General features: G+C 42.5%; 1 protein-coding gene and 1 long non-coding RNA gene across 4 annotated transcripts in view; one reads left to right on the top strand and one right to left on the bottom strand.

Moving 5' to 3' along the window:
• The window catches only part of LOC103661878, a 43,513-nt gene extending 41,137 nt beyond the window's left edge, over positions 1-2,376 (bottom strand). Inside the window, exon 1 of the long non-coding RNA XR_005833190.1 lies at positions 2,243-2,376. This is a non-coding gene — a long non-coding RNA (uncharacterized LOC103661878). The remainder of the gene's footprint in view (positions 1-2,242) is intronic.
• The window catches only part of EGLN1 (egl-9 family hypoxia inducible factor 1), a 57,548-nt gene continuing 34,681 nt past the window's right edge, over positions 1,652-24,518 (top strand). The window contains exon 1 of one of the 3 annotated variants that reach the window (XM_040624161.1): positions 1,652-2,650. In XM_040624161.1, coding sequence (XP_040480095.1) covers positions 1,748-2,650 — 903 coding nt within the window. In that variant the 5' untranslated portion in view covers positions 1,652-1,747. The remainder of the gene's footprint in view (positions 2,651-24,518) is intronic. The other 2 variants (XM_040624160.1, XM_040624159.1) reach the window with 2 other exon arrangements.

Raw genomic sequence — 24,518 nt, 5'->3', positions numbered from 1 at the left:
TCCCCGGGATTCTGTTTATTTATATGGAAGAACTTGGTGACACTTGGAGAGCTGTGATGTTTTTGATTCAGGTCACTTTTTAAAGAAATATTCTACAAAGTGGTTTATAATTATTCCTTATATTCTTCTGCCTTTGACCTAAGCTTTCGACTCGTGTTGTTAGTCTGAAAGCCTATCATCTCAAGGGCTAATGCTACTTTCAATTTATTCACATGATATGCAAGCCTAGCACAGCATTTTCCACATTAGCAGGTGTTCAATAAAAAATGTGAATATCTAAGTTGCAGCTCTTTTTATTCTTAAATGGCAAGCGGAAGAAATCTTTGGCTTATTTTTGATAAGGTTTTTATGTTCCACAAAACGAACAATTGTATTCATCAGCGTAGCACAGATCTACTAATACGAGATCTTTTAAATTTAAAAAGTCGTTAATGTAGCAGTGCTCGTTGACCGCCAAAATCCAATTCTCAGGATTAATTCCATCAGTCTGAATTAAAGTCTCTGAATATGGAAATTGGAATGACCATTGATTAACTTGAACTTGGTAGCCAAAAATTTCTTCAGAGGGTTTGACACTCGTCAAGACTTCGTAAGGCTTAGAAATGATTTTTTTTTTTTAAATAAAATTTCGGTACCTGTGGATGTGGCTCGAAGGGGACATAGGGGCTTAGATGAATACTGAGGCAATAGTTATTTTTGTTTTTAACCACTTCAGGCCTCGAAATAGACGCTGTGTTGGTGTAATGGAAAAAGCAGCGTTGGAATCTGACAGGGCCTAATTCCTGGATTCAGTCCCAGTCCTGCGTGACCTTGGGTAAGTTACTTTACTTCTCTGAATTTCCGTTTCCTCCTATGCAAGACCAGGACTGCGAGAGACACCTTGCAGCGTAGGCTGGAGCGCGCCTAGAACACACCGGGCGGGTCCTAAACAAATAGCAGCCATATTCCGGGCCCCCGCTCCGCGCCGCTCTCCGGCCGCGCTCTCCCCAGCAGGTGTAGGCACCGTCCGCCGCGCAGGGCCGGGCTGCGGCCGCGCGGCCCCGCCCTTCCGTTCTCGCGGGCCTGCCCCTCGGCGTCCCCGCGCAGCCCGCCGGCCTCCGCGTCCCGGGCCCGCCCCGGGCGGAGCCCGCAGAGGGGCGGGGGCAGGGCGCCGGCACCCGGCTCCCAGGCCCAGCCCCGCCAAGTGCGGGCGAGCGGAGGCGGCCCCGGCGCCGCCCGCGCCCGAGCGCGTGTGCGCGGCCACCGCCCCCTCGGCCCTCCCCTCGGCCCTCCCCTCGGCCCCTCCGCCCTCGCGCGCCGCCCGCCCGGGTCGCGGCGGGGCCGTGGTGTACGTGCAGAGCGCGCAGAGCGAGTGGCGCCCGCACGCCCTGCGCTCCTCCACAGGCCGGGCCGGGCAGCCCCGGACGTTGAGGAGGCGGCGGCCGCGGCCAAGGCGGCCAGTCTCGCGCGCCGGGGCCCGGGTGCCCGAGCGGAGGTCGCCGTCCGCCGCGTAGGCCGCGGGTCCTCAGCTCGCGGCAGCGATGAGGCGCTGAGGCGGCCGGCGGCGCTGCGCGGCTGGACCCGCGGACGAGGCAGCGGCCGGGCCGAGGGCGCGGGGCGCCGGCCTCCCTCAGGCGGGGAGTGGCGGGTGCATGGCGCAGTGACGGCCTCTGTCGCTTCGTCCGCTCCCCGTCCCCGGGCGAGGCCCTCCGGCCGCCACCCCTCCTGCTCGGCTGCCGCCTCCAACGCCGCCGCCGCCGCCGCCGCCATGGCTAATGACAGCGGCGGGCCCGGCGGACCGAGCCCGAGCGAGAGAGACCGGCAGTACTGCGAGCTGTGCGGGAAGATGGAGAACCTGCTGCGCTGCAGCCGCTGCCGCAGCTCCTTCTACTGCAGCAAGGAGCACCAGCGCCAGGACTGGAAGAAGCACAAGCTAGTGTGCCAGGGCGGCGAGGGCGCCCCCGGCCACGGAGCGGGCCAGCACCGGCACCCCGGCCCCGCGCCGGCCGCCTCTGCGCCGCCGCCCCGGGCCGGCGGGGCCGGGGCCAGGGAGGCCAGGAAGACAGCGCCGCGCCGGGGCAGCGGCGCCGCCGCCGAGAAGGCGGGCCCGCGGGTCGCCGGGGACGCGGCCAAGGCAAAGGCCAAGCCCGCGGTCGACCCCGCGGCGGCCGCATCCCCGCCTCGCGCGGCTGCCGGCGGCCAGGGCCAGGCGGCGGCGGCCGAGGCGGAGCCCGCGAGGGAGGAGGACCCGGAGAAGACGAACCTGTACCCGCCGAGCAGCACGCCGGGCGAGGGGCTGAGCCACGGCGGCGGCCTGCGGCCCAACGGGCAGACGAAGCCGCTGCCGGCGCTGAAGCTGGCGCTGGAGTACATCGTGCCGTGCATGAACAAGCACGGCATCTGCGTGGTGGACGACTTCCTGGGCAAGGAGACCGGGCAGCAGATCGGCGACGAGGTGCGCGCCCTGCACGACACCGGCAAGTTCACGGACGGCCAGCTGGTCAGCCAGAAGAGCGACTCGTCCAAGGACATTCGAGGCGATAAGATCACCTGGATCGAGGGCAAGGAGCCGGGCTGCGAAACCATCGGGCTGCTCATGAGCAGCATGGACGACCTGATCCGCCACTGTAACGGGAAGCTGGGCAACTACAAAATCAATGGCCGGACGAAAGTAAGTGAGTGCTAGGGGGTTGCGCTGGACATCCCTTACTGGGCGGGCCGCCCCGTGCCGGGCGACAAGAGCCGCTTAGGGCGAGGAGCATGGTTTCTCTGTGTAAAAGTGATTTCCTTCTTGTGTAGCACCCCATAAGGAAACGGTTCTAATCCATAGATCGGTGTTTTATCTAGGTAGCCCCTTTCTCTGTGCCCACTATTTCCCCACGTGTACAAACGTCTCTAATTGCATGGTTTTGTAGCTAAACTTAGGCCCTCCCTTTCACTTTGCTGTTTTTTGGTATGTTTCCTTTTCCAGTGCACTGTCAGTTCAAACCTTACTGGAGCTTTAGGCTCCCGATTGGGGGTAATAGAGTAGTACCAAAGCAAGTGCTTGTTCTGCATCTGCCTTGTGTTTGCATATACCCCTAAATTCTGTGCCGTTGGAGCCACTCATCAGATTCTGGTTTACAGAGTGGAGTGCTGTGTTTGGTTTAAGAATCTGCCAGCCTGACCGCGGAAAGGTAAATTTAAAATAAGTACCTAGTCAGGAGACGCCTCGTATTCACGAAGAGCTTGCCTGCTCCCCTCCCTCTTCTATCGCTCCTATCCCCTTCCCTGTCCCTGCTGTTTTGAAATCCCCCACAGAACGGGGAAAGAAGTATTTCCGTTTTTAGACCTTGCAGTGTAGGTAAGTTACATTTTTAGCATAGGTTTCCTTTATTTGCTTTGTTAATATAATCCTTCTGTTGAAACAGAACTGTGTTGTAGCTTCCTGGAAAAAACAAAAAAAAAAAACACCACGGAATGGGAGCAGGAGGGAGGGCTTATTCTAAAGTCTCAATTTGGTGGAATCTCTTTGTTTTCTTTTTACTCTTGTAGTACCCTCCCCCCAGATTCTTCCGCTGGTACCCAGTCTAATCCCTCTTCCCTCCTCTCTATGGTAAACAGGAGACTCCCCTCCTTAAATACTCTCTCCCAGTTCTTTTTCATTTTGCTTCGTAGGTCTTAATCTTTTCTTTGTATCCAGCTCCTCCCCAGGCCGCCCTGCTCCACCCTCCTCCACCATCAATCTCTGTCTGATATTTTGAGTTTTGTTTTAAGAGCTTGTCTTAGGAGATCATCACGTGTGTGTTTGTGCGTACACACTGACTCTTCCCACTAGTTCTTTTGTGTGTTGTCAGGGCATCTATTTTGGCAGTCATCACGGGTGACTCTCAAGCTGCCTGAAGGCTGAGCATAAGGCAATGAGGAAAGTTCTAAACATGAAAATTTTGCGGGGAAAAATACAATGGGAAGTCTAATTTATATATTGCCGCCTCATTACTGGATGAAGGCACATGTCTTAATATCATGTAGTTTCAAAAAAAAAACATACAGTCGCTTAATACTAAGCTAGAAGGAAAAAAGGGAGTCTGATAAGACCTCAGTCTCAGTCTTCAATAAGATATTCATTTATATTTTAAAAAAAAACCCAAAACTTTGTCACGGATCAAATCTTAATATAGTCATGAACTCTAGAGCAGGAAGGGAACTAGCCTGAGGGAATATCAGCATAGCTCTATGCAGAGTGATCAGTCCTTAGTTGAGGTATAAACTTGAGGCGAAGTCGTGAGGAAGTTAATGTCCTAAATCTTCCTTGATCTGCTTTCCTTAGTTAATTTAGCTTTCCAAGTTAAGTCCTCTCCTGCCCCCCGCCCTTTGTCCTCAGGGATGGGACAGTAGTCAGCCTAGCTCTCAGAGTAGTTGCTTCTCAAGGGAAGTTTGTTAGAAAATAGGCACCTCTTCAATCAGGCATCCCAGTGGCTGAAGGGAACGGTAGTCGAGGTTGTAAATCACTTTAGCATACATATTTTATTTAGTGTTTTTTTTTTAAGAGATTTATTTATTTGAGAGAAAGAGAGCCTGCACGCACAGGAGGGGAGGGGCGGGGGGGGGCGGAGAATCTCAAGCAGACTCCTTGCGGAGTCTGACGGGTTCCATCCCACGACCCTGAGATCATGACCTGAGCCGAAACCAAGAGTCAGACGCTTAACCAACTGAGCCACCCAGGCACCCCGGAAGGACAGATTTTAAACTCTAGATTTATCTTATGCTTGTATTAATTTTCAGCACATGATTTGAGAATCTGTGAATAATTTTAGGGAATCCCTTTCATTGTATTTGGTTGAGAAAACTTTTGTTAATTGTGTTTAATCACGTAATTTTAGTATTCCTAAAAAACCTGAAGATCTTGCTTTGGGGGAATGGGAAGGCAGTGGGATTACTAGCCACCATATATTGAGCAACCACAGTGGGCTAGGCACCAGAATATGCCCAATACAGACATGATCACAATAATCTTAATCTTATGAAGTGTAGGTAGGAGTATTCCTAATTTATATTTGAGGATATTTCAGACTTGGCTAAGGACTACCACTTACACTAACTTCAATGGGATTCAAATTTAGGTCATTCAGATACCAAGCCCCAGGCTTTTTCTACTGTACTGCATATAGGTAGGCTATTAAATGAGCTGTAGATTACTTAGCATACTACTGGGACTAAAATTTGATATATTTTATTGATGGTGATAGCATTCGCCTTGTATGTGAATAACTGTACTTTATGGTTGGCCTCTACAGACCTTTTAGTAGATGACTACACAGTGTTTATTTCAGATGTTTATTTCAGCATCTGAAAAGCCACTTTGTAGTTACCCATTTGAATCATGCTCATTTCTGTATAACTTTTAAAGAGAGGCAGAGTATGGTATGATACTATATGGGATTGAAGAGAGGATCTTCAGTTAAGAATTTTGTTATTCTTTACAACACTGTAGTAATAAAAAGTTACTTGCCCCAAATGTGTAGTGTTTTTCTCACTTAGATTTTCACAGCAACACTGTAAAATAGGTAATTTGTTGATGTATTTTTCCTGTTCATAGTTTAGAAAGTTTACAAGTCATGCACTTGTATGAAATCATGCAGCATACCAAGACTTAAAATAGAAGTTTTCTGAACAAGACTCAAATATCCTTTTTTATTTTTATCATCTTTTCTCAGTGGTCTGTGTGTATGAGGGCCTGATAATCAGATGATGTATAATTGGCTGTGGCTCATTCAGTGTTAGGCTTTGATTTCCCCCAAGGTTCCACTTCAGACATGCTTATCTGACCCACTGTTTGTCCAGCTCCTTTAAAAGAGGAACCGCGGGGGAAGGATGAAGTAATGCACAAGGACACTGATGTAACAGCTTCAGTTCTCACTTTCTCTGGTCCTTTTTTCGGGAGTTTCCCCTCTTTTGCCCTTAAACTGACCTTTGATCCTTTTTCCTTTCTCACACCCTTCAGCTGGCAGTGGTGCTCAGTAGGAAGAAATCATGGTCAGCTGATTTGTGAAGAGTGGTGTCGTGTGGGCTCTAAGAAATCACAGGTGGCTTTACTTGGGGAGAGAAAGAACAGGGGCAGGCGAGCGGGGATCACGGGAAAATGCTGAACTGTTCAGTTGGAGCTTCTCAGCTACTCTGAAGGAAACGATTTGCCTGTTAGAGTAGAAATACCAGAATCATATACATATTTTTTGGAATTCATCCAAAACTTACTCTGTTCAGTTCAAATGTATGTAAAGAAAAGCAGTGTTAAAATGGGTTGAGACTAATAAGCAGATTATATTCCTAAAATTTTTTGTTGGTGTCGCCATTAGGCGGCTCTAGCTGATGATGGCTTTCAGAGCAAAGAATAGGATGAGGAAAATCCTGTTGGCTTTATTATCACTACTATAGAGATGTGGTGACAGTCCTTTTAGATGTTACAAACAAAACCAAACAAAACTTCCTTCTCAGTCCACTTCTGCCACTTTATCTGTACTCTTGGCATCCACCATGTACAAGGGGGAGCAGCTTGTTTAATGTTTTAATAGCTCTATCAGTCTTAAAGATCAAAGTCCGTTATTCCGTATGTGAAAAGGTCGACAACATTGCAAGTGCAGTAATAACAGTTTCTCATCGTGCTTTACAGTTTAAAAGAGACATGTGCGGACCGAAAAAGCAGTCTTCGCAAGTTGTGACTGAACCAAGTTCAACTTCATAGGAAAACATTTTGTATAGTGAATTAGTTTATATGTAGTTCACGTGTAAGGTAACTCCTTTAACTAGTAAAGAATTTTACTTTAAATTTAAAAGTGTTTGTGTTTGTTGGATGTTTCTATCTCTTCACCCATCTGTTACCTAGTAAGCCACAAAAATACCCCACAAGACCTTAGTCACATGGGAGGACGGCATCTGAACGTGGAAGGATGCTGGACTGACTCTGTGCTGCTGGTCCATCTGGCCGGGATCCTGGATCTGCCACTGCTTCTGTGTCCTTGAGCGAGTTCCTTAATATTTCTGAGCTCCAGTGACTCCATTCGTACAGTGGTGTTAAATCATGGTTGCCTTTTCTGCCTCGCAGGCTTGCTGTGAGGAGTACATATAATTATGCGTATAAAAGCACTTTCTAAATTGTAAAGCCCAGTGTTAAACTGTTGTTAACTATTACTCTACTTATCTTAAAATTTTCCTGTTTTTCTGAATCTTTCTGTGAGTTATGTGCTTTTCCTGCCTTGTAAGCTAGAGGGAATAAAGACTGAGAATGATCACCCATTTTTGACCTGACCACTCCTTCCCCCAACACATACATTTCTTTTTAAGCAGAGAGGGTAAATCCTAGAGAGGTTAAGTGACTTGTTCAAGGACATAGAGTTCCTTACTGACAAAACTGACTGATGTTTGATTCAATTGATTCTTATATCTGCAACTTCATGCTGCATCTCATGTAAAAATGACAAATTCCTACTTAACTAATTTTGTTATATTTTTTTGCCATTTTTGAGGTTTGCTTGAACATTTATATCTTCCTTTTTCTTCTCCCTTTTATTCCTATCATTGTACACTTTGGGTTATCTGACATTCTAGTTTCAATTTTCCTCCTTTAGGGACACTGGGGTGGCTCAGTCTAGGTGGCTCAGTTGGTTAAGTGCCTGCCTTCAGCTCAGGTCATGATCCCAGGGTCCTGGGATCAAGTCCTGCATCAGGCTCCTTGCTCAGCAGGGAGCCTGCTTCTCCCTCTGCTGCCGCTCCTCCTGCTTGTGTGTGTGTACGTGTGCTCTCTCTCTCTCTCTGACAAGTAAATAAATTCTCCTCCTTTAGTTAATTCCTTCCTAATTTCCCTAGATGTTCTTTATTCACCTTCTTTTCTTTCCTCCAACATTAAGCCATTTTCTTGAAGCAGGCCTTCCCTCTCTCATTTCCTTAGTAGGAACTCTTTCTACCCTGCATTTCTGTTTTACACATTTCATTCTCCCTTTTCCTTTTTTTCCCCACTGTCAGGCTGCAAACCTATCTTTGTTCATCTTCTCCAATGTTTTCTGAAGCCTGTGCCTTTCTGGTATGCCTTTGGATAGATGTTATCAGCTTAGTTTTTATTTAATTTTTTGCTTTAGGCCTTTAAAGTGACACCAAATGTTTCAGTCTTCCTTTCGTTTGACCAGATGCTTAGATGGTTTTCATAGATGCAGTTTACTACTGTGCCTGCCTTTTTCTTCTGTGCTCACATTCTACCTTCTTTCCCATTATGCCCTTGTTTCTGCACTTGAAATACTGTCTTAACTATGGAATGGCATTCATGTCATTTATGAGCCATATTCATAGCTTGTCTTTGACTGTTATTCCAGCTAAAACCTTTCTGTTCTAAAAAAAATAAAACAGCAAACAAACAGGAAACTGACAGATGGTTAACCAAAACCTTCCCTTAAAATAGTTGTTTTCACACTTGTATTTCCTAGTCCAAATGCTGAACTGTTCTGCCACCTTTATTGGAATGTTTTGTACATTATCACATTTTCCCAGAACCCACTCACAGTTCTGTTTGCAAAGAGCTTGGGTAGTATCTGTAGCCTCTGCTCATTGAGGCCACTATAAAATTTTCATGAATTTGGAATATTCATTTTCTTTATTCAATGTTCCAAACCCCATTTCTTTGCCAGAGCGAAATGTATGTACTCTTGGTTCCCCTTGTTGTATTCTCTGAGTCCTGTTTTGATAATCTTTTCATTCATTTGTTCATTCACCAAATATGAAGTGAGGACTTCCCTGTTGCAGGAGTTAGGAATGCCTGAACAACGACAACACCGAAAAGCCCTCGTTCTCATGGGGCTTAAATTCTACTTGAGGTGGGGAGAAACAGTCACTAAACAAATGTGTAAGTAAATATATAACATGTTAGGTGGCAAATATTAAGGCAAAAAATAAACAAAGAGTGACCAGGGGATACTCTCTCAGGATCAGTAAAGCACTAAGATGATATTTAAGTAGAACTTGAATGAAGTGAGGACCTGGGTTGTGTGGATACATGCAAGAAGAACGTCCCAAGTGAAGATACTGCATAGCAAATAAATGGCCCTGACATGGAATGTGCTGGATGGTTCAGAAAACAGCAAGAAGGGGGCGCCTGGGTGGCTCAGTCCTTAAGCGTCTGCCTTCGGCTCAGGGCGTGATCCCAGAGTCCTGGGATCGAGCCCCACATCGGGCTCCTCACTGGGAGCCTGCTTCTTTCTCTCCCACTCCCCCTGCTTGTGTTTCCTCTCTCGCTGGCTGTCTCTCTGTTAAATAAATAAATAAGATCTTTAAAAAAAAAAGAAAAAGAAAACAGCAAGAAGGAGGCCACTGTGGTTACAGGAGAGATTTAAGGAGGGAGCATGGTAAGAGATGTGATCCGTGAAGTGGGGGGTTAGGAAGTAAGATCACATCATATAGGATTTTTGCCTTGTAAGCTGTGGCAAGAACTGTGGGTTTTATCCTAGGCAACGGGGAGTAACTGCAGAGATGGTGAAAATGAGTTGGATTCTGGGTCTATTTTAAAAGTAGAGTCAGATTTGCTGATGGATTTGATGTGAGGTCTGAAAGATAGGAAGGAGTCAAGAATGACTCCAAGGTTTTTCGCTCGGGTAATTGGAAGGAAATAATGATTATTTTGTCTTGCCCTAACTCTTCTGCCTTTCTTGCCCCACTTTTTCGATTTCTATTTATAGCAGGTGGTTGACACTTTGTAGCCAAAGCTACAGAAAAAAGTTCTCTGCTCTTCCTTTGCACATGCCTTCAGACTGGCTGTGCTTGCTGCTACTGTTGTTGACCTTACGTTCCAACCTTTCTTCTCCAGAGGCTTCATGGCTTCTTTGCACACTGTGCTCTCATCAGCCCTGCCACGGGGACTGCCTGCGGGAATTACTACAGCATTTCTGGTGCTGTCAGCAAGTGTGGCTCTGCTGTCTTGCATGAATTGCTCACTTAAGGTGGCTTATAGATACAAATCATGTAAAAAGAATTGCACAGATTCTGAAATTTTAGGCAAACATTGGAGAAAATTGAATGGATGTGAGAGACAAATAGATTTAGATTCAATGTCAAAGTCAGAAATAAAACACTTCATTTAAATATACTGTTGAAAATAAAACTAGAAAATTGAGAAGAGGTAGAATAAATATAAAATACTGAAAATAATCCCATTGAGGGGCGCCTGGGTGGTTCAGTCAGTTAAGCCTCTGACTCTTGATCTTAGCTCAGGTTTTGATCTCAGGATCCTGAGTTCAAGCCCTGTGTTGGGCTCCATGTTGAGCCTGGAGCTACTTTAAAAATAATAATGATAATAATAGTAATACATAAATAAAATTTAAAAATTAAATAATCCCATCGACATGTACATGGGACGATGTTATAGCTTCCTATAGTAGTAAGTAAAGAGGGGATAAGTTTAGGATAGCTTAGGCTCCATATTCAGTGGTCTGAAAAAAGTGCCAGAGAAATAGTTCTCATCCCTTTGCTGTGGAGCCTGATACTAGAATTGGAAATAGAAGTACCAACTATTAAATGGGAACTAATAGTGTTAAAATTAGAATATTGTATCCAGGACTTTGAAGGATAGGAAGCCTTGCTTTTGACTTCAAATAGAAGTATGGATAAACATTAGGTTATAGTGTATGAAATGGTTTTTTAAAAAATTTAAACCTGAGAGGGGGCCTGGGTGGCTCAGTTGGTTGAGTGTGTGCCTTTGGCTCAGGTTATGGTCCCAGGGTCCTGGGATCAAGCCCCGCATTGGGCTCTCTGCCCAATGGAGAGCCTGCTTCTCCCACTCCCCTGTTTGTGTGCTCGCGTCATCTCTGTCAAATAAATAAATAAAATCTTAAAAATAAATAAATAAATTTAAACCTGAAAAGTCAAACATGAGCCATAGAATCCAGGAATCTACGTTCTCAACTTAATTCAAGCAATTTCAATTTAAGACTGAATTTTGTATGATAAAACTTAGATAGGAAACATCAAATCGAGCCAATTAATTGAAAAGGTCCAATCAGAATTTTGGAGTCTTCAGAGATTAACCATGCATCTGAATTTTTTTCTCAGTATTGGTACTCAACTCTCGTCTATGAATGGTAACTAGAAGTTCTGAGTCTATATTTTGTTGTACAAGTATCCTTCATTCTAGCTCTAGGCATTTGTTACCTTCTGTTATGTCTTCCACTGACTTCTTAGCACTATATCTGAAATAGATGTCTTAAAAATTACTTTTAAAATTTTTATTTTTAATTTTTATTTATTTGTTTGTTTATTTATTTAAGTAGGCTCCATGCCCAGTGTGGAGCCCAACATGGAGTTTGAACTCATGACCCTGAGATCAAGACCTGAGCTAAGATCAACAGTGGGATGCTTAACTGACTGAGCCACTGAGGCACCCCTTAAAAATTACTTTTTTTTTTTTTTTAAGATTTTATTTATTTGAGGGGCACCTGGGTGGCTCAGTGAATTAAGCATCTGCCTTTGGCTCAGGTCATTGTCCCAGAGCCCTGGGATTGAGCCCTGTGTTGGGCTCACTGCTCAGCGGGGAGTCTGCTTCTCCCTCTCTCAAATAAGTAAAATCTTTTAAAAAAAGCAATTTTGTTTGAGAGAGAGTGTGTGCAGATGGGGAGGGAGGAGCAAAGAAGGAGGAGGAAAGAATCTCAAGTAGGCTCCCTGCTGAGTGGGAGCCCATTCAGCGGATCTCACAACCCTGAGGTCACGACCTGAGCCAAAACCAGGAGTTGGATGCTTAATAAACTGAAGCACCCAGGTGTGGAGCAGGGAGCCCGATGCAGGATTCGATCCCAGGACCCTGGGATCATGACCTGAGCCAAAGACAGACGCTTAACGAACTGAGCCACCCAGGTGCCCCTCTTTTTGCAACTTCTAACTGTAGTTTTTTCTTGAAGCTCAGTTCTTAACTTTCTCCTCACTGTCAGAAGCCACAGGTAGGAAGAACTTTGAAACATCTAGATGTCTAGACTTTTCTTCTCCACTTGTGTTAGTTATCTATTGCTACATAACAAAATATCCCAAACCATAGTGACTTCAAGTCTGGGCACAGCCGAGCTTCATCCTCTCCTTCACTCTCCCTTAACATGTTGGCCAGGGTCTGTGGTCTCCTCCCAGGGCTTGAATGGGGTGTGTGCTTCCAGGCTTATTCTGGCTGTTGGCAGCATTCATTTTCTCATGGGTTGTTGGACTGAGGACCTCAGTTCCTTGCCATGTAGGCCTCTCCAACACAGCAGCTCTCTTCATGAAAGTATGCAAGCCAGAGATGCCCTAGCAGGACTGAAGTCCCTGGCTTTTGCAACCTAACCACAGAAGAGACATCTGTCACCTGTACTGTATTCTTTTGTTAGCAGCAAGTCACTAGATTGATTCCACATTCAAGGGGAAGGAATTACCCAGGAGAGTGAATGCCATTTCTTGAGTTGTTTCTTCCTTTGCAGCGTCTGCCCCTTAAATGTTGCTGTTATTAATGGTCTGTGCTTTGTCTTCTCTCTTTGTTCTAGTCAACACTTTTTCTCCCTGGCTGATACCATGATGTGCTTGGGACGCACAGGTTTGTAAGCTAGTTTGCCTCTGTTCAGACCCTTGTTTAGCTACTTACTTGTGCTCTGATTTTAGGCAAATTTTCTAACAAAGCATCAGTTTCCTCATTGGTATAACAGGAGTTAATAGCACCTAATTGAATAAGGTTTGTTTGCTGGTGGACGGGATAATGCATGAGAAATGCTCAGCAGACAATCAGTTAGTGCTCATTTAATATTAGCTGTAACTATCATAGTAACAGTAGGAGGATGAAGAGAGGACAGCCATGACTTCAGCTATTAGGGTTTGTCGGAGCTCCTTGATCTGTGCCTTACTCTGGCATCTGTAGAGGACTAACGGATATCTCCACCTGAATGTTCTGGAAGTACTGCCAACTTAGCATGATCAAGACTGAAGTTCCCTCCAGGTTCCCTGCTGAGGGGATGAAGGTTGGTGGGGAGAGGAGGGAGCAGGTTTAAAATTGATCCTATCTGTGCACTGCATTTATTTTTTTAACTGTTTACGGTGTACCCAGTACATGCCAGGGCCAGTGCTGGGCACTGGTAGTCCCACAGCACCCAAGCCAAGGTGATTCTCTATGCCATTCTGGAGCGGAAGATAGCCTTGAGCCTGTAGTCCCGTGCGTGGCGGGTTGCTGAGATGAACAGGATCCCACAGGAGCACGTCAGAGGGGGCCTAAGTTGGCCTGCAAGCCAAGAAAGGTCTCTTGGAGGCAGTTATTTAGATGGAGACTTCCAGCACCTCGGTCCGTTTCCAGTGGAGGAAGTCCATTGAAAGTCTCCATGTCTGAAAAGAACACAGTGTTTTAAAAGAACATACCTTTTATCAATATGGAAATTGTACTCATTTAAAAATTATTTCCTCTCTGTGTCTTGTTCCTGTTCCCATTTACACTTTCCTGTTGAGACCCATCTTCTCCTGTCTAGATTATTATAAAAGCCTATTTTCTTTTTTGTATCTTTCCTTTCCAGTCCATTCTATCCTGGTGTTACATTTCCAAAACACAGATCGTATCATTGTCCTGCTTGAAAATATTTGTTTCCCCCAAAGTCTTCATATGCTATGCAGACTTAAAACAAAACAAAACAAAACAAAAAACATTTCATTTCTTATATATTTTCTTCTCCAGGCACTGGAACCTTGCGGGTTCCCTGAACCTGTGTTTGCTTTCTGCCTCAGTGCATTTCCCTTGCGCTTTCTGTGTGGAAAGGTGGTAAGGAGGTTTCTCTAATTCTGATTCTTGCTGCAGTGCCTCTAAGCAGAATTACACTTCTATCCTGTCTGTTGCTGTGACACTTCTTAGCATTGATAGAACACTTTCTACATTGGTGGGTTTCCTCTACTAATTGTGAGCCACTTGAGGATAGGACCCATCTTATCTGTGTTGTGCAATGCTCCTTGCATCAGGCATCCAGGAATTTGAATTTTGATTTTGAACATTTGAATTTCCACTGTGCTACTCCGATTGAGATTTTGATCACTTTATACCCCAGTTGTTTCACAGTATTACTATTTTTTACTTAATTCACTTTTTTCTATGTACCATTTCTATCCATCTTACATACATTTACCAACGTTTATAAAGATCTTACTCAAACACCTTCCTGAGTTTTATTTATAAGGGTACAAGTTGATTCTTAGGCACCGAATGCTCAGCAGCTGCTTAGGCCCACACCATCTGTCCGTTCTTACTTGCTGCTCCTCTTGGAAAAACAACCACTGTTTCTGCCAGACTGTTTTCTTGTTGCTGTCCTTCTCCTCCCAAAACATCTGTGAATTCTTTGACTGGTTTGTGACTCCCACACCCCTGCTCCAGCAATTTAAATCTCACACATTCTTTAAGATTGAGCTTAAATCCCATTCCCAAATATCTCCTTAAAGTCTGTACCTCCATGAAATCTCTTTTTTCTCTAAAACTTTGTATACCTTTTATTCCTGAGGTATCTTCTCCAAAAAGTTGTAAGGGCATGGGGACTGTTTTATAGTATTCCATCTTACACAAAGCACCTTTCGTTGTGCTTCATGGTTTTTATTTTTCATATATTAACACTCAGTGAATCGTACTCAGCCGCCCTGCCCAGTACCTCAGCCTGCTTCTCCTTATTTCCATCTAATTTCTAAAACTACGCTTTATGAAAGTCTGTGAGGGTTTTTGTCCTGTTGTGGTCAACTCTCCTTTCTGTGCTTACTGTGCTGTTTCTAGTCCCTATTTTCCAGATAAAAATAACCCAGGCCAATATGGCCTAAACTATTTTTAACTGCAAGTACAGGGAGAAAGGACTGTTGTGAAGGTGGAATGAAGTTTCATGACATTGCCTAGGCCCAAAGTCAGTTGATCAGATTACAGATTGTGGTAGAACCCTGCACGTCCATGAATCTTAAGGGGAAGGGCCCGCATGTCTTCCCTCCCTTGCCCCCACCAGTGGTATGAGACTCCCCAGGGAGCACGTGTCACTTCAAAACAAAGCAACGTAATAGACATGATGTTGAAAGTGACCTCTTGTATCCTCTTGTTCATGACCTAGAAGGGAGAAGCTTGTGGCTAGCAAGCTCACACGGAGTTCAACATTGATACCGCATGGTTCATGGGCAAAGTAAAAATTTTCAAGAACAAGATTTTAAGCTTCTAAAATTATCATAGTTTTGATTTGGTTTTAGAACTATAATTTATTCGGAATTTCAAGTAACATTAAAGGAGGTTTAAGAGTGATACTTAACAAAAGAGGGCGTCGATTAAACAAGGTGAGAAATATTTCTTTATGATCAGAAAACCTTTGACTTTAACCACGTTCAAGCAGTTAATCAGCTTGGCGGAAACAGTTGATTTAACTGTTCAGAGGGCGTTGGTAGTGCAGATGATAGTAACTGGACAGTGTAATGGTCATTCGATTTTTTTTTTTTTCTCATTTGAATTTGATCTTGAAATGCACTCAAACATTTGTATGCTTAAAAAGAGTTGCACTTCCTAATTTTGCTGAAGTTTGGAACTTAAAATGTTTTCATTCTCTGAGTAGGGTTTTTGGGTTGGTAAGGAAAGTAGCCTGAGATTTCATAATTACTAAAGATAATTTACGTGCAAAACAATGGTTGTAGTTTTGGATGCATGCAACCCAGAGTATTTTGTATCAAATTTTTTGAATAAAGAAAATTTGGGCTAAAAATCATGTATAATAATAAAATAGCATCCGTCACCAAGAGCTTAGAAATTTTTTTCAAGGTAATGATGTAAGTTAGTGGTTCATAACTTTGTTTTGCTTTTGGACCCCTTTGGGAATCTAATGGAAGCTGTGTACATTCTCACCCTAATAAAGAACATACACATAATGTTGTGCTTGTAATAAGACCCATCCATGGACCGTACATTAAGAACACGTTACAAGAAGAGTTCTAAAAAATAAAACAAAAAACATTTTTAAACATTTAATATCTGGTTATGGTAGAGTGAGTTTTCTCTGTTTATTCAGTTGCTCTTCTTCCCCCATGTCTGTAAAACTATGCTTTGGGTTTTTCCCCTCTGATAGTAGTCAACTTAAGTTATAGAGACCCAGATAAAACGGGAAAACATTATAACCTAAAAACTAGTGGTATGTGTGTACAGACTTCTGAAAGATGTTTTTCTCATACAATCTGGATATAAAACAAAACAAAGTTAACTGGTATGTACCAAGGTGGGAACCATGACCTTAGTACCTCTCCACGCACATCTTGCTAGGTTAAACCTTGCTTTAGAATTCTAGGTGTGGGGGCGCCTGGGTGGCACAGCGGTTAAGCGTCTGCCTTCAGCTCAGGGCGTGATCCCAGCGTTCTGGGATCGAACCCCACATCAGGCTCCTCTGCTATGAGCCTGCTTCTTCCTCTCCCAGTCCCCCTGCTCGTGTTCCCTCTCTCGCTGGCTGTCTCTCTCTCTGTCGAATAAATAAATAAAATCTTTAAAAAAAAAAAAAAAGAATTCTAGGTGTGCAGTTCTACCGTGAAAGACTGAGAACCTTTATCACTAATAATTAACACTGGATTGTGATTCTTTTTCTTTTTTTCTCTTCCCTTTATACTGTCTTATTCCCTGTTCCCATTGCATATGTTCATTTGTGTTTTGCTTCTGTTTTGGTTTTTTACTTGTGGTATTTCAGTAAGATTAATTTAAATTTTTTAAAAATAAAAACCTTGGGTCACCTGGGTGGCTCAGTTGGTTAAGCATCCCAGCTGTTGATTTCAGGTCACAATCTCAGGGTTGTAAAATCAAGCCCCAGGTCCAGCTGCTCACTCAGTAGGGAGTATCCTTGTGATTCTCTCTCTCCCTCTCCCTTTGCTCCTCCCCCTGCATGTTCCTGCTCTCTCTAAAAAAAAAAAAAACAAAACAAAACAAAACAGGGGCGCCTGGGTGGCTCAGCTGTTAAACGTCTGCCTTTGGCTCAGGTCGCGATCCCAGGGTACTGGGATTGAGCCCCACATCGGGCTCCCTGCTCAGCAGGGAGCCTGCTTTTCCTCTCACACTCCCCTTGCTTGTGTTCCCTCTCTCGCTGTCTCTCTCTGTCAAATAAATAAATCTTTAAAAACAAAACAAAACAAAAAACCACACCTTAGTAACAGTGCACCAGAGACCCAGGAGTAGAGGTACTCTTACAAAAATGAAACTAGAATTCATATTGGTTGGTTTTATTTATATTAAAAATAGTTCCTATAATTGTTAGATCTGAAGCATTTCTTGATAGTTTTGGTAGGAAATATATTTAAATATGTAAGAAAAGTTTGTTCATATTGCTAGTTTTCAGGAACTGTGTTTTAATGTGGCAAATAATGGTAAGGTAGTTCTCAAATACATACTTACTCTAAAGATTCTTGCAGGTGTTTGTCTTAGAATTGTCTAGGGAAAAGAGGTGATTGTTGACAGAAGGCGGGAATGGGAATAGCCCTGCTAGCCCTGCTCTGCTCTGCTCTGGATTCTTTTCCTCTGGCTCTCTGAGCACTGAGCAAGTCACTCAGCATCTCTCCCAGTCTCTTCATCTATGAAATGGGAATCATGTTGACCTAATTAACAGGAGAAATAGTGAATAATTGATTATTGTAAGAAGCTTTTTTTTTTAAGGTTTTTTTTTTAAGATTTTAATTTATTTATTTGAGAGAGAGTGAGGCAGAGAGAGAGCATGAGTGGGAGAAGGGGCAGAGGGAGAAGCAGACTCCCCACAGAACAGGGAGCCTGACGTGGGGCTCAAGCCCGAGACTCCAGGATCATGACCTGAGCTGAAGGCAGACACTTCACTGACTGAGCCACCCAGGCGCCCCAGGGTGCATATATCTTTTTGAATTAAATGTTTTTTTTGTTTTTTGTTTTGTTTTGTTTTTTGGTATTCTTTGGGTAAATACCCAGTAGTGGAATTATTGGATCATAATGGTAATTCTCTTTTTAGTTTTGACTGCACCAGGTTGTATGTCCATCAACAGTGCATGAGGGTTCCTTTTACTCTGCATCCCTGCCAGCACTTGTTTCTTGTGTTTTTGTTTTAGCCATTCTGACAGGTGTGAAGTTATATCTCGTTTGAGTTTTGATTTGCATTTCCCTGATGATGAATGATGTTGGGCATCTTTTCACATGTCTGTTGGCCATTTGAATGCCTTCTTTGAAGAAGTGTCTGTTCACATCTTTGTCCAATTTTTTAATTGGATTACTTGGGGGGTTGTTTTTGGAGTTGAGTTATATGAGTTCTTTATGTATTTTAGATACTAACCCTTTATCAAATGTGTAATTTGCAAATACCGTCTCCCATTCAGTAGGTTGTCTTTTAGTTTTGTTGATTGTTTGCTTTGCTTTGCAGAAGTTTCTTCTTTTGATGTAGTCCCGGTAGTTTATTTTTGCTTTTGTTTCCCTTGCCTCAGGAGACATATGTAGAAAAATACTGCTATGGCCAGTGTCAGAGAAATTACTGCCTGTCCTCTCTTCTAGGATTTTAATGGTTTCAGGTCTCACATTTAGATCGTTAATCCATTTTGAGTTTATTTTTGCGTAGGGTTTGAGAAAGTCATCCAGTTTCATTCTTTTGCATGAAAGAATGTCCAGTTTTCCCAACAACATTTACAGAGCCTTATTTTTAATATTAAAACAAATCTGTTGTTGACTAAGCAGTTGGCACATAGCCTTGGCACTGTGAAAAAAAGAAATGGTCAGTTGATAAGGGCGTCTTGCACTGAATTTCAGATTGTTGTGTTACACCATGGGTCATGAAATAACAGACGGGCATTCCTTGATCAAAGGATTTCTCTCTTGTCCCCTCTTCTCCACTCCCACCCTGCTTTTACCCTCCTTCACCACCCCCATATCCTCTTAGCAGAATGAAGTCAGATGGCAGTGAATATTTTATTTATTATTAATTTAATTATTTAAGGTGCATTTTAAAAATTTAAACTCTTAGGCGTTAATTTTAAAAGCTAGTAGTGCATATAAATAAGCTAGTGCCTATTAAACGATTGGATTAGATTTCATGCAATATAGTTTTAATTGATGTACACATAGATTAGATTATTTCATAATTTGCTGGTATTACTTAGTATTTCTTTTATTTACCACACAGTCTGTAACCTAATAGGAGGCTTTTAAAATCCTGAAAGTTAATTCTTGCTTCCCTAAAATGATGGGGAGTTTTTGGCGTTAGCTATTTTTCAGCCATGCTTTGTGGCTGAAATTTTACCTTTACCTTTGATATATCATCATCTTGTAGTTGGTCATCAATTCATAGAATTACTTAGGTGTCTGTGCTATTGAATTTGACTCATGATAATTGTACTCATAGTGAAAAATGCATTTTAGGAAGCCTGTGTTGCCCTTGATTTAAGAAATTGCTTGTCGGGCGCCTGGGCGGCTCAGTCGTCAGGCGTCTGCCTTCGGCTCAGGGCGTGATCCTGGCATTCTGGGATCGAGCCCCACATCAGGCTCCTCCATTGGGAGCCTGCTTCTTCCTCTCCCACTCCCCCTGCTTGTGTTCCCTCTCTCACTGGCTGTCTCTCTCTCTGTCAAATAAATAAATAAAATCTTTTTTTTTTTTTTTTAAAGAGTCTGTTTCTTGGTTTCTCTCTCTCCCCCACCCCCCTTAATTTTTTCCTATTTTTTTCCCTTAGCTCATGTGTTTTCTTAAATTCCACATATGCGTGAACTCATATTTAAAAAAAAAAAAAAGTAAAGATTTTATTTATTTATTTGACAGAGAGAGAGAGACAGCCAGCGAGAGAGGGAACACAAGCAGGGGGAGTGGGAGAGGAAGAAGCAGGCTCCCAGCGGAGGAGCCTGATGTGGGGCCCGATCCCAGAATGCCGGGATCATGCCCTGAGCCGAAGGCAGACGCTTAACAACTGAGCCACCCAGGCGCCCCAATAAATAAAATCTTTTAAAAAAAGAAAAAAAAGAAATTGCTTGTAGGTTCCACATTTTTTTCCTAAAATTAATTGTTCTTAACATTGTTAACAGTGGAAACATGAAACTGTTGAGATGTCAACTCTACATATTATAGTATGTAGCTTTTTTTTTTTTTTTTAAGATTTTATTTATCTATTTGTCAGAGAGAGCACAAGTAGGGAGAGATGCAGGCAGAGCAGGCAGGGGGAGAAGCAGGCTCCCCATTGAGCAAGGAGCCCGATGCGGGACTCGATCACAGGACCCTGGGATCATGACCTGAGCCGAAGGCAGACATTTAACTGACTAAGCCACCCAGGTGTCCCAGTATGTAGCTTTTTTATGTCGACACTGGATAAGATCATTTTAGTCATTTACAAAGAAAATAAAGCTTATTTGAAAATAAGGAATGGAAGGGCTCCTGGGTGGCTCAGTCCATTAAGCGTTCGACTCTTGATCTCAACTCGGGTCTTGATCTCAGGGTCTGAGTTCAAGCCGTGTATTGAGAAGGAATGGAAGGGCGAGTGAAGTTAAACTGCATGTGTCCATAACTGAATTTTTCTTACAGAAATATATTTATCTAGATATTATATAGAAGAATTATACAATAGTTTAATAATTTAATATAGCTTAAATACTTGGTAATTTTAGTGATTACTATCTTTTTTTTTTTTTTTTAACTTGAGAGAGGGAGAGAGAGTGAGTGCTGACATGCATGCGAGCATGTAGGGATGGGGCCGGAGGAACAGGGACAGAGGGAGAGAGAGAGAGAATCCTCATGCAGACTCCCTCTTGAGCATGGAGCGCAATGTGGGGCTCGATCTCGTGACCCTGAGATCACGACCTGAGCTGAAATCAAGAGTCTGACTCTTAACCAGCTGAGCCACCCAGGCACCCTGATTGCTGTCTTTTCAACTTGGGAATTGTATATATATCTGAACTGTAAAAATCTTACAAATGAAAAAGCAATTGCTGCTTTGTTTGTGACTTTATACATTTCTGATTATAAAAATAATATAATGCTTCAAAATACATGAAGCAAAAACTTGACAGAATAGAAAAGCAATAGACAAATTAAAAATTACAGGTGATGATTTCAGTACTTCTTTCTAGTCATTGTTCTAACCAAGTAGAAGAAAATCAGTAAGGGCATAGAAGACTTGAGCAATGTCAGCTAACTTGACCTAATTGACATCTGTTGAACACCCCTTGAAATGACCTAATAAAACACGTTCTTTGGAAGCACACCTGGAACATCACCGGAATTGACCATATGCTTAGCCATAAAACAAGTCTCAATAAATTTGAAAGGATTGAAGTCATTCAGAGTATATTCTTGGACCACTAAATTGTAAATAAATAATAGAAATCTTGCAAATCCCACATCTATGACAATTTAACAACACATTCCTAAATCATCTATGAGTCAAATAAGAAATAGATGTAGACATCTAGGTCAATGGACAGGATTAAGAGTCCAGAAATAGACCCATATTCAAAACATTAATTGATATTTTTTGTTATTTTTTTACAAAGATACTAAGGTAATTCAATGAAGGATAGTTTTGTTTTGTTTTCATAAATGGTGTTGGAATACGTGGATATCTGTCTGGAAAAATAAACATGACCCTTCCTCACTCCATACACAAAACCAAGTTCAGAATGGATCATTGACCTAAATGTAAGACCTAAAGCCATAAAAATTTTCAAAGAAAACGTAGAAGAAAATCTTTGTGACCTTGAGATGGGCAGAGATTTTTCAGGACAAAACAAAAAGATGAACCATAAAAGAAAAAGACCGACAAATTGGACTCTAAACATTAAAGTCATTTTTTGCTTATAGAAAAACACCACTTAAAAAAAGATGATATTTTATCTCCTTTGGGGACAAAATATTTACAAAACATATATCTGACAAAAGACTTGTATCTGGAATGTGTAAATTTTTTTTATCTATAAACCTGTATTATCTACATATATGGAGATAAAAGAGGAAAGAAGTAACCACTGTTAATGTCTTGATATTCCTTTTTTCTCTCTGGGTTGCGGTGTTATGGCTAATTTTTTCTTCTTTATAATTTGCTCTAAGTTTTTGTCACTTAGCTTCTGTTATCGTTCATTAGAAAATATTTTTAAAGGCAAAGTTCGGTGGTCAGGGTGATTCATCGGATGTTGGAGTCATGGAGGTAGATAGGTCAGTGATGGCTCACTTACGTGACAACAAAGAACTGATGGAGAAAAATCACACTGTTTTCCATTCTCCCATAAATGTGTCTGTCTCTTTCTTTTCCTCCTTGGTGGTAGGTAGGACCCAGATCCTTGCAGACTGTTGGACTGAAAGCCATAGTTCCTCACTGGCTGTTAGCTGGAGGACTTTCTCCTTTCCTTGACCTTTAATAGGGTAGGAAACACGACAGAATTTCACAGTATGGCAGCTGGCTTCCCTCAGAGTGGTGAGTGAGAGAGGGAGAGAAGTATAAATAATTCTTACAACTCAGTAATAAGATGTGAAACATCCTAAGAGAAAAGGGGCAAAAAATTTGAACAGATATTTCACAAAAGAAGGTATATAAATGACCAAGTATGTGAAAAGATTCTCAGCATTATTGGTTGTTAGGGATGTGAAAATTAAAAGCACAATGAGATACTACTGTACATACACTACTTTAATGTACATACTGTACATTAAAATGGCTAGATTTTAAATACAATACCAAATTTTGGTAAGGATGTAGTGCAACTGGAATCCTTATATACTGATACATTCATTACTTGCGGGAATGTAAAATGGTACGGCCACTTCGGAAAACAGGTCAGCCATTTCTCAAAAAGTTAAATATAGATTCATCATGTGACCCTGAGTATCTTAGCATTCACTCCTCTGTATCTACCAAGAGAAATAAAAACCTGTCCACACAAAGACTTGAGTAGTAGTAGTCATTATAGTCAAAAATAGGAAACAACCCAAGGTTCCATCATCTGGTAACTAGATAAATAAGATGTGGTACATGATGCAGTGGGGTCCTGTTCAGCCATAGAATGAAACGAACTGTACTTTTTGGGGCAATAACACGGATGAATCTCAGAAACATTGTGCTAAGTAAAAGATCGTACCATAAATTATTTAACTAGCTCTTTGTGGTAGAAGTTTGTGTTCTTTCTGGCTTTTTGCTTTTTTGTAATTCTGCCTTAGACGCCCTTGAAGATAACTAGTTTTTATAGGAGAAATTTCCAGAGGTAGAAGTGATGGGTTAGAGAAGATTTTTATATACTTATATGGTCAACATTACCAAATGCTTATGGACCAACCACAATTATTAGTACTTTTTCTACCAAGATTATCTTGTTTAATTCTCCCAACAACCATATTAAGGTATAGGTGCTTGTTTTCCTCATTTTTCGGTTGAGGAAACTGAGACACAGAAAGTTGCTAGTTTGTTTTTAAACTTGTTTCAGATCACACTAGAAAGTCACAGAGTGAGGGCCCAAATCAGGATAGTGGGATTGCAGAGCTTGCGCTGGGAAGACACGTGAAGGAGGTTCTCTTTGTGCATGTTTTGAGGGTGCTGTATTTATTTTCAGGTCTCCTACTTGATCTTGCTCCCTGCATGACAGAAATTTCTTAATTTTAAAAAGTTGGCGAGAAGCCAAGAATTTATCAAGTGAGTCTTTCTCCTTCCTAACTGAAATAATTTCAGAAATGCACCATTGGAATGTTGTTTAATTTCAACATAGACAAACTCATACTCAAGAAAAATACCAACCATTCACTTAAAGGAACATTCTTTTGATAGTATACAAATACAGTGTACAGTTCTTTGAGCTGGTTTTTCCATGTAAATCATAAAGAGAATCGATCAAGTAGTAAGTTCGTATTAACCTCGGACACTTACCACGATCCTGTCTTCAAATAGGCAGTGTGTGCCAAGGGTCCTCCAGGCGTGTAAGTTTCACATCAGAATCACACTTGTGTCCGGGGCCCTCTGTAGAGCTTCTCAATCAGACATTTTGATCCAGGGTGAAAGCCAGACAACTTCTTAGAACTTCATGGAGCTTCTAATTCACACTTGGGTCTGAGAAAGCTGGCATAGAACATATTCTTAGTTGATAAGGGATCTTAAATGTTATGTCTGATACATCAGATGCCCAAAGGAGATTTGTTGAATAACTATTCTAAACACCTCTTAATAGCGAAAAACTTGGCAAAGAAAAAAGTTCTGTTATTAACGAAAACAACTGGTTTACATTTTCTTGATTGTATTAATCTCATAAATTGATATTCTCTCACCTTTTCCCCCATGGCTTCTACAAGTAGGTGATACCATCTGCTTTTACTTGTTCATCACGTATTTATTCCTTAACCTCTCTGATAATGTGACGTGTGCCTTCCAAGCCTTCAGGTAGACCCGGGTTTCAGTTACACACCTGCCACATATTAGCCGTGAGACCTCAGAACTTAACCTGAATCCTTTCCGAGCTCAGGTTTCTGGTCTGTAAAACTGGGATGATTCCTGTACCGCAGGATTGTTGGGAGGAGGAGAGCAAACCCAGAACCTAATAGAGGGTCTGCTGCTCCCGCTGCCATCTCCAGCTTGTCTTATCCCCT

Source organism: Ursus maritimus, unplaced genomic scaffold, assembly GCF_017311325.1.
Source record: "Ursus maritimus isolate PB19 unplaced genomic scaffold, ASM1731132v1 scaffold_7, whole genome shotgun sequence".
Classification (NCBI taxonomy): Eukaryota; Metazoa; Chordata; class Mammalia; order Carnivora; family Ursidae; genus Ursus; species Ursus maritimus.
This window is presented reverse-complemented; position numbering and strand designations above follow the sequence as displayed.